Source organism: Melanotaenia boesemani, chromosome 17, assembly GCF_017639745.1.
Source record: "Melanotaenia boesemani isolate fMelBoe1 chromosome 17, fMelBoe1.pri, whole genome shotgun sequence".
In the NCBI taxonomy this organism is placed as follows: Eukaryota; Metazoa; Chordata; class Actinopteri; order Atheriniformes; family Melanotaeniidae; genus Melanotaenia; species Melanotaenia boesemani.
In genome coordinates this window covers 1111186-1120837 of record NC_055698.1, presented here as the reverse complement: position 1 = coordinate 1120837, position 9652 = coordinate 1111186, and the positions used below count along the sequence as shown (strand labels likewise).

The 9652-nt window shown below is 46.7% G+C and overlaps 1 protein-coding gene across 3 annotated transcripts; it reads right to left on the bottom strand.

Annotated features, from left to right (window-relative positions):
• Positions 1–345: 345 nt before the first annotated feature.
• ppp1r10 (protein phosphatase 1, regulatory subunit 10) lies at positions 346–9499 on the bottom strand. Of its 3 annotated transcripts, none has more exons than XM_042012262.1 (18): positions 9213–9499; positions 6872–6992; positions 6701–6787; positions 6484–6619; positions 6356–6407; positions 6186–6275; positions 5981–6109; positions 5797–5902; positions 5608–5714; positions 5403–5530; positions 4384–4543; positions 4015–4158; positions 3635–3884; positions 3474–3549; positions 3158–3370; positions 2939–3056; positions 2489–2857; positions 346–1201 (listed from the first exon to the last, which is right to left on the bottom strand). In XM_042012262.1, coding segments are annotated over exons 1-18 (2445 nt in total). In that variant the 5' UTR covers positions 9214–9499; the 3' UTR covers positions 346–1043. The 3 variants fall into 3 exon arrangements, with proteins under 3 accessions (XP_041868196.1, XP_041868197.1, XP_041868198.1); XM_042012263.1 differs by having other exon boundaries at positions 5608–5711; XM_042012264.1 differs by having other exon boundaries at positions 6872–6980.
• Positions 9500–9652: the final 153 nt, after the last annotated feature.

Genomic DNA, 9652 nt, shown 5'->3' with positions numbered 1-9652 from the left:
TGCTCCCCAGCTGTTTTTATTTGTACTGATTACTTTTCCAGGCTTCAGTTGCCCTTGTTCCAAGTGTTGCTGCCATCACATTAAAAACAAGGTTTATTCATGAAGCGGTAAAAATGTCTCAGATTCAACGTGATGTGTAGTTCATGTTCTACTGGGAATTAAATAAGGGTTGAAGATCATGTTTTTACTGAAATTTACAAATCCTGCCAACCTTTTCTGGAGCTGAAGTGCTTTTAGGTAAACAGCTCTGCTTTTACTAGAAAGGAGACATCTTGGTTTCCTTCCATAGATCACTGATGTATTTTTAGATGTTATCTGTAATGTGTGAGAAAACGCAGCCACGTGTGTATTTAGACATTTATTCAATACGCTGTGTAGAAAATAACTGAACTGAAAATGAATTTACATGAATGTTGTTCTAGATTTATACAAACCAGTTTAAACTGGTCCAAACTCAAAGAATGTATTAAATAAGAAACGAAAAGGTGGAGGGAACAACAAGAAACATTACATTCTTACAGTCCCACAGGAGACAGAAAAATGTTTTCACAGAAAACACTCATCATCATCAAACACTGACAACACAAACCCTTCCTGGGTTCACATAAGAGTGACAGGCAGCAGCTCTGAGATCAGCTGATCACATCATGATTGTCTCCCTCTCAGCTGAAGTCTGAGCTTCATCAGCTCCTCACATCCACTTCATGCTGCTGAAGAAAAACCCGTCAGAGCTTCCTGGTCAGCTCAGAGTTCGTCATGGTGGAAAATTACACGGCACAAAGATGATGCTGTTGTTTCAGAACCGGGACAGGACTGTATCCCATCAGTCATGGTGTGAGGGGGTGGGGTCTCCATCCGGGTCGGACAGCAGCATCACATCTGGCTTAGAGGAGTCTGGGTTCTGAGGACATCAGTGACGGGCGGCTTGTTTCTGTCTCACTGTTAAAACTAATCCGCATAAAAAGTCCTGTTGTCTCAGAGGAACTCTGAACCCTCGGATCCGATCGGACCAGAATCTGTTCAAGAAGGTGGTAGCTCGCCACCTAGTGTCCATACTGGGGGTGCTGGTTGTATTGGTTAGCAGGGAAGTTGGGGGGCAGCGGTGGTCCGTTAACGCCAGGGTGGTAGAAAGCACATTTGCTCTCGTACCGGCAGCTTCCCTTCATCATGAAGTGTCGACACACCGGCCTCTTGGACATGTCTGCAGGAGAAACAACATGGAGTCAGTCTGGGAAATTTTCATTTAGATTTCACAATATCAAAATAATGAATCGCCGTGTTACACTCTAGACTGTCCCAAGCAGCAACCTACACCGGTAAAATGTGAAGCCTGTGCGGAAGTTCAAAAGAAGTGCAGGTCCCCCCTCGTCCACTAGGGGCTCCAAAACAGAGCAAATCCCCATAGACTCCCATGTTAAAAAGAAATAAACATGTTTAAAGCCTGGTACAAAAATCCATTTTAGGATTAACAGGTCAAGTTTACCTTCAAGACAACTGTGAGGGGGGTGAATTTTTTTTCTAACTCATCCGTTGGGATGTTATTTCATCTTGAAATACGGCATAATTAGGGGCGTGTCTTTATGATTGACAGAGATCCAATATCCACGGAAAGAAGGGAGAGTGCAGCACGACCGCGGTTTTTAGCCGGCTAACAGCGAGGCTTAGCTTTAGCCTGCCTTCCTCCGTTAACCGGTTAGCTACTGTTGCTCGGGGTTAGCCCGGTTAGCTCTTAGCTACAGGCAGCTCGGAGTTTGATGGTTGTAAATCATCCACCCCCACCTTCACAGTCCCCCTCTCAGCTACCTCTTTGCCTGTTTTCGGCCCAACGAGCTTCACTTTTGTTCTTCAGAAACCTACGGGTGACATGGAGGCTCCGTCCATCTTTTACATACAGTCTATGATACGGTCATGTGTTCAGAATGACGAGCGCACTTCTCCCTCTTTCAAAGGCAAAACAGGACAAATACCAGAAGTAGGCCTTCTGCCATCGGAGCGGTCACCATTAGTGAATGTTTTGCTATATTTATCAAGTATTCAGACCCCTCTAGACACAAGTTAGAGCCTTTTCGGCTGCTTTTGGAGACTTTTGGGGACTGAGGTGAAAGCATGAATCACTACTATTATGATCAGTGAGCAGCAGAGCTGCTATACGACCCTTCCCTTCACCAAGTGGGACTCGCTGTTGTGTCTTTGTAGGCACCCCTTTCAATAAAAAGCACCTACAAGCCAGAAAGTTGAGTCCCTGTTGGTCCCAGCATAATTTACTTCTGAGAGTAGGTCATATATATGTGAGAGTACACTCAGAACATGATCATTAAGTGTTAAGAGTTTGTGGTTGTAGCTCATTTCCAGTCAGAAACAATAAACCATTAGCGGTCTCACAGCTATTCGCAGCCGTTTTAGTCAGTTTAGCTGATCCTGGTTTAGATGTTTCCATAATGGAGCAGTCCTGTAATGACTCGTCCACTAGGACGACACCTCAACCTACCGTTCACGTTGTTGTGCCCTCCTCTTGGTCCTCCTCGTCCTCGGCCCCTAAAGCCCGGTTCTCCTCCTCGACCCCGCCCTCCTCGGTGGAAATGCCCCCCTCTGTGTGGTCCCCCCCTCATTGAGTCATCTCCCCAGTAGTTGCCGTTTTCTCCTCTGCCCTGACCCGGCGGTGGGCTCATCATGCGGGGACCTCCACCGGGGTTTGAAGGTGGACCATGGCCGTGGGGGGGTGGGGGGTGGTTGAAGCGGGGACCGCCAGGTGCACCATTGGGTGGGTAGCCGCCGTTCATGGGCATCTGCATGTGCATGTTGTTCATGGTGTTCATGGCATTCATGGCGGGGTTGTGTCCCAGAAGTCCCTGGTTGACTGGACAGAGATGGATCACACAGTGAGGACAAAGTCCAGGACAAAGTCCAGCTGGGACAGCAGAAGTGGGGGTTGACATACCTGGTGGGGGTCCGGTCTGGTTCGGGGATTGCTGGAGGGAGCCCAGGAGCTGCTTTATCTTGTCTGAGAAGTTGGGCTGCTTGATCAGGTCCTCCGTAGACTGGTTCCCAGAGGCCCCCTGAAGACAGACAGAGTAAGAGTCAATACAGATGAGTTTCTCTACAGGTGTGTGTTTCCCTACATGTGCCTTTCTACACAGAATGAGCTTCAGATGTTTACCATGATGGATGAAAGCAGCTCTTGGACGTTGACTGGTGGAGGAACCGGATTGCTCACATTGCTGGGGGCTTGTGGGCTACGTGAGGTGTTGCTGAGGTTCCCCATGAGATTGGCCAGGACGGGGGGCAGCTTGGAGCTCTCTGTCTGGGTCGGGTCCTGCTGCGATGTGGTGTCCATGGGCTCAGGGTAGTCATCATCCAGATTAGAGAATTCCTGCAGTGACAACCAGACAGGTTAAAGGAACCAGAGAGAATAGCCATATGTCTGGAGGGGGGGGGGGGGGGGGGGGGGGGGGGGGGGGGTTATGTATACATACTTCGTCCAGAGGGATGAGACGTGGGGGCATGGGCTCATATGGTTCTGGATCTGGTTCATGTGGACTATCGGGAACACTAAAAAACAAAGAGTAATCAGTATTCTAATGTTAAAGAAACATGCAGCTGGAAGATGAACAGCAGCTGTGGTGCAGCGTCACACCTTTCCTTGTTGAGGAAGATCTCCTGCAGGATGCCCTTCTCTCGGTCTCTCTGGGTCAGCTTCTCTGTGCTGTTAGTTCCAGGGGTGACCCCGAGACCGCCGGGCAGGGTCAGCGGTCTCGGGGGGGTCCAGGGCACCCGTTCTTCCATGGTGTCATGTGACAGCCGGCGAGCCATCTCAAACGTGTGTCTGTCCATCATCAGCTCTCGTTTGGCAGCTTCACCAAAGTCTTTGATCTTGTTGACGTTGACTGAAGAAGAACGATGCAGTTAAAAAAACAGCTGCAGATGATTTCCAAATCATTTTTTTAATCGGTGTTTTTTTGTAATTTTCCAACCTCTTACTCATCCCAGACCCACGATTACAGATCCAGTCCTTACCTCTCTCTGTCTCATCTAGATCAAAGTAGAAGTAGTGTTTGAGCTGCTCCTCCTCCGCCCAGTGAACAGTTTTCTTTTTCTTGCCCTTCTTGGTGAGGTTCTCTTCTTCTCCTCGAGGTTCTGCCAGGGCGTTGGGCTTCTCACCTGAAGAGGTCATGAACAACCGATAATGAAGCCGATGTTGATTCATTCAGAGTGTAACCTTCAGAGTGGAGGTAATAAAACAAGCTAAAGCTGAACCTTCCAGGTGGCTTCATGTCGACTGACAGATGGAAGGTTTCAGAGGACAGAATGAAAGTGGAAACTAGAGAACTGAATCTTAAAAACAAAAACAGCAATAATCTGAAAGGAAAAACGTCTGGCCCTCACCACTGTCAGCAGCTTCTGGGTCTTCAGAGGGAACCGGGGTCCCAGGCTGCTCCGGCTCCTGGTTTTCATCTGCAGGAGCCGAGGAAGCAGCACTTTCTGGTGATGATGGTTTAGCAGAGGATGAAGAGTACGAAGCAGGTTTGGTGTCAAACGGACTCGCCTGAAAACAGGAAAATGGATGATGAACAGGGTTCCACAAAGCTGGCTCTCATGCTGGCTCAGAGCCAAGACCCGACTTAGAACCAGTTTAAAATCCAGTTTAATGTGGGTTTAAATACTAGATCCAGCTAAACCTGAGTTTGTGATCCAGATCCAGATTAATCTGGATTTATGATCCAGATCCAGATTAACCTGGGTTTATGATCCAGATCCAGATTAACCTGAGTTTATGATCCAGATCCAGCTAAACCTGAGTTTGTGATCCAGATCCAGCTAAACCTAAGTTTGTGATCCAGATCCAGCTAAACCTGAGTTTGTGATCCAGATCCAGCTAAACCTAAGTTTGTGATCCAGATCCAGATTAATCTGGATTTATGATCCAGATCCAGATTAACCTGGGTTTATGATCCAGATCCAGATTAACCTGGGTTTATGATCCAGATTAACCTGGGTTTATGATCCAGATCCAGATTAACCTGGGTTTATGATCCAGATTAACCTGGGTTTATGATCCAGATCCAGATTAACCTGGGTTTATGATCCAGATTAACCTGGGTTTAAACTGGATTTAACACGGTCAGCTGGTGTTTATGGTTTCATTTCTGGGGTCAGGGTTTGGAGAAGGTTGTCAGAGGGTCAAACGTGGTAAAAGTGGTGAAGAACTAATTCAGTTCCTATCTAGAACCAGCTCAGAAGCAGGTCTAGCAGCAGCCCTGAACTAGAACTTGGTCTTAAGGAAAACAGTTTCTAGAGTTCAGATGGATCTGGAGCTTTTCTAGGAGGGAACGGACTCTATGAAGATAAAGTGTGGAGGAAAGTTGAGGATGTGCTGGTAGAAGATGCTTAGACTGGGTCAGAACCTTGTTAGATGTGGGTGAAACAGCCTTGGTGTTGGCAGGAGCAGCAGCACTTGCTTTCTTCTTCTTGATCTTGATCCCAGGAACTGGAGCAGAATTCAGGGCATCAAGGAACCCGGTGGCCTCCATGGCTGCAGTAAACACACACACACACCATGAGTGTCTGCTCTGACACAGTTCATTGTCATGACGACGTACGTGGACTTACGTGGTGCTGGAATGAGTTTGACTTTGATTTCTTTGGCAGAATTTGACGGCGTGTTCAGAGGTTTGTATTTCTTCTCCAGAGGAGGAGCGTCTGAAGGTCCGGCGCTGCTGGAACAGAGCAGAGGAGTCAGTTGGCCACCAGGGGGCACTGCTGAGTAGCAACAACATGAACAGAGGGAGGGTGATTTACCTGGGCCTCTTCAAAACGGGGGGCTTTATATTGTACTTGTCACCCAGCTGGGGGGCAGAGGGGGTCTTTTTTGCTGGGACGGGGTTGGGAGCGTCCATCTCTAGTCCTGAACACAGATACAATGATGATTATACAGCAGATCAGAACCATCTGAAGCCTCTTCATCGGCTCAGCTCAGGCGTACCTATGGAGCGGATCTTAGTGTGGCTCGGAGCGTGAGCTTTGGGTTTCTCCTTCTTCTTCTCCTCATCTCCACTCTTTTCCTTCACATCCCTCACTGGCACCTTGCTCTCCTCCTTCTTCTTCTTTTTATCTGAAACAGAAATGGAGCCGGTTACACGGTGTCAGGAGGAGGAGCCTGAAAGTCCTGGTGATCTGGGTGTGCTTACCAGCAGGAGAGCTGCTGCTGCTTGACACACTCTGGGAACGAATCGTAGCCATCCAACCATCTACGAGTATGGCCGCCAGCTTCCTGAGGTCTGAAAACACAAGAGACGGGGTTAGATCTCACTGCTGCCTGGTTAACAGCAGTTCAGACTGCAGACCAAGACAAACCCACCTTCAGTTTCTGCGCTTTTACTCAGCTGCTTTACCAGTTTGGCTGTGTTGTTCTGGGACAAGATAAAAAGAGGGTTAGACAGGCAAAGATGGCAGGATCCAGCTCTGAACGGCGGGCTGAGGCTGTACCTGTTTGAGGTGGTCGACCTTCAGAGGCAGCTTCTGCAGTGTGAGCAGGATAAGTTGCAGCAGAGGGGTATTGTTGGTGGTTTTGGAGTAGGTGAGCCAGGAGTTGAGCAGCCTGTAACCACCGACTCTGATAAACCTGCATGACAGGAGCAGCAGATTTAAATCATGTTTTATTCTAATTTTTCCAGCTGAAAACAGCAAAAGACCAGATCCATACCTGTTAAGAACATCGTGGGACTTTGTCTGCAGCAGGATGTTCAGGTACATACATCTGCTGACCATCTTAGTGGAAGATTTCATCAGACTGCAAGTAGAAACAAAGCAGATCATCAGTCAGGTGTTAACGTGAAGACACAGAGGTCCATCATGGGACGGGCAAGATCCTCACCTGAACACCTCTGGGACCCCCTCCAGGCTGCGAAGTTCTCCATCCTTTCCGAGCAGAGCCTCCACACCTTTCAGAATCTCCCTGGGGTCTACTGGTCCTCCCGCCATGTCTGAAACACACACTTCACACAATGAATATACACATGAAAAGGCGGGATCACATTTTCAGCAAATAGGAGAAACTTTATCTGATGTTTACATGAAGACTGTTTGCCTGCCAAATACACAAAGCATGATGTCATTACCCCGTTTACGTCCAAACTCATGTTTACACAAATCTAAACCTCCAGGTCTCCATCTGATCCATGTGGAACCACGAGTCCATCTGAACCTGGTCAACGTTGCTCAGAAGCAGACGGCGTCTCTGGTTCTGGTACCAGCTTCATGTTAGGAGTCAGAAACCACCATGTTTCATTCAGAGAGGAGCAATGCTGCACGTTTATAAAACTGATACACACATCATCAAATTTCCCTTAAACCCACTTTTTATTTTTTATTTAAATGTTTCTCTGATGATGGAGAAACTCTTGAACATAACGTTTACACCACAAGTCTGAAGTCAGTTCATCTGAAGGGTGTCCACACTTTTAACTGCTACTGAGTATAAAAAGATACAAAACACAGTGAAGGTATAAATATCATTTAAAAACATACATATATCAGTAATAATTTCTCTTTTAATTGTTAACTCAGACATAACGTGATCCTGCTCCCACTTATCACCACGGTATCTGATGAGAAGATGAGGGATTCAGATTTCCCTGAGACGGAAGCTAACTGGATGAAGGCTGAAATGCTTGGAAATTGGATCATTAATCATCTTCACCCGAAGCCTTCAGGAGACTGATCTGTCCTGTCTTACTTCTCAGCCATCCCGTCAGAGAACACCTGAGGCCACTTACTCCCACCTACTGGTTCATTCACGTCTCCACACCATCTGGGACACAAACACACTGCTACCGTGTACAGTTGTGGAAATGGCTCTGACCTCCACAAATTAAACCGTAAATAAACCCAGAGGGGATATGCTGGAATTAATCCAATCACAATAAAGTAGCCCTTCACAACCATCTCCACGGGGTGTACGGAGCTTTAAAAGCATGCATTTATTTTTCCACATTTATGCTGAATGAAGTTGTTTTTGTGCCAAACTGCGTATGAATTTTCCATTAGAATTGGTTTGGTTGGAAATGCCGGGTGTGAGGAATCAGTTAAGTCTTACCCGTGTAAATGTAGTAGAAGTTTTATATAGTCTCAGACCTCCAAAACACTGCAAATAACCCAAAATCCTGGAAATATCACAAGTGTTACAGACATATCATACACACACGCACAGTCATTGTTAAACATGACCCTGGTTTAGGTGGGGAAGCATCACTGTGGTGGTCCTACATATCACCAGTAAACCATATGACCACTCAGCAGCTGAGAGTTCAATAAACAAGGTTGTTTACTGGACTGTTGATGGTGGTTACACAACAAGTTTGGACTACAAGAAGACACAGGAGTAAAAACAGGCTGGGTTACATAAGGCCAGCTCTGAGTGGCTGAAAGCGAGGCTCTCTCCACACTGCGACCTTAACAAAGGGGAGGGCGCGCGCAGCTCTGTGACAGCCCTCCCTCCGTTAACCGCTTCCGCGACGGAACAACCTCTTCAAACAATGGCCACCACGGTAAACAGAGCAGGCGGCGCCAGACACCGCGGAAACACGCTCTAACCAGCCGCAGCGCTGGGGAAAGAATCTACGGCTGTTCCCCCCAAGTTTAGACAAAAACAAAAACGTCCAAACGCTGCTCCGAGGAAAAACATCACGAGCCCGCTGGGAAGCAGACAGCCGCCATATCCACCACATCTTCATCCCGCAATCTTTATCCGCAGATTGCCGTGTAAATGATGCCCAGTGTCCCTGTGCTTTAATTATCGACACACACACTGCTTCAGCAAATACCTCCTCAAACCTAACGCAATCTTTATGTGCAGATTGCGGTGGGTGTTCGTTCCTTGGAGCAGCCCCTACAAAGCATATTTGGCAGGCAAGAAGTCCGACTTCATATTGTGAGGTTTCCATCTATGCCTAAGGCAATCTTTATGAACAGATTGCTTATAGAACGAATTTCGTTTATATTTTATTTTATCATTTCGACCATCCGTCTCACACAAGAAAAGGACAGCGCACTGCGCGTCCGTCCACTTTTCCGTGTGAGCTCATACTAGAATACTGGTTGCCAAGAAACAAGCTAACTCGCGGTGCCTGCTAGCCAGCTACCGCTAGCTAGCCTATTATCTACGACAATTTTCATTTGATGAATATCGAGTCAATTCAACTTCAAAATCAACTTACTATTGATACTATAGATCCTCAGCGTCTCAGGTCTATTATGATGTGCTTTTCAGGCACTTATTGCTCTCATTTCATCAAGTTTATGTCGTCAACCTTCATGGTTTTAATTTTAACTGAAAGACTTCTTATGGGTGGGGCTGTGATAGCTAAATGCTAGCCTTTCCTTCGGGAACAAACTGGAGGCAAAAATAGTAATCAAATGTCCATTACTTGAAGAAAAAATATGAAATTGGGAAGAGTTGTTCAAAGTCCTCGACGGATCAGTCTTCGGCAAAACAAATTCATACCTGTGGAAACACACAAAAAACAAACATTTACTGTTGAACGTCTTATATCTTCATATCGTTCTTAAATAATAAAGAAATTTTTAATCTCTTTTGTAATTCATTCATCAGTAATTTCGCATTTAAAGAGGAATGACGCGTTCACAGTTTGTCTAG

Bases quoted from the DNA above. Each gene is read 5' to 3' on its own strand.
- ppp1r10 (XM_042012262.1), bottom strand. The intron at 6,110-6,185 runs GTAAGCACACCC...TTTCTGTTTCAG, and splicing joins CAGCAGCAGCTCTCCTGCTG to ATAAAAAGAAGAAGAAGGAG. The intron at 5,715-5,796 runs GTAAATCACCCT...GCTCTGTTCCAG, and splicing joins CCCGTTTTGAAGAGGCCCAG to CAGCGCCGGACCTTCAGACG.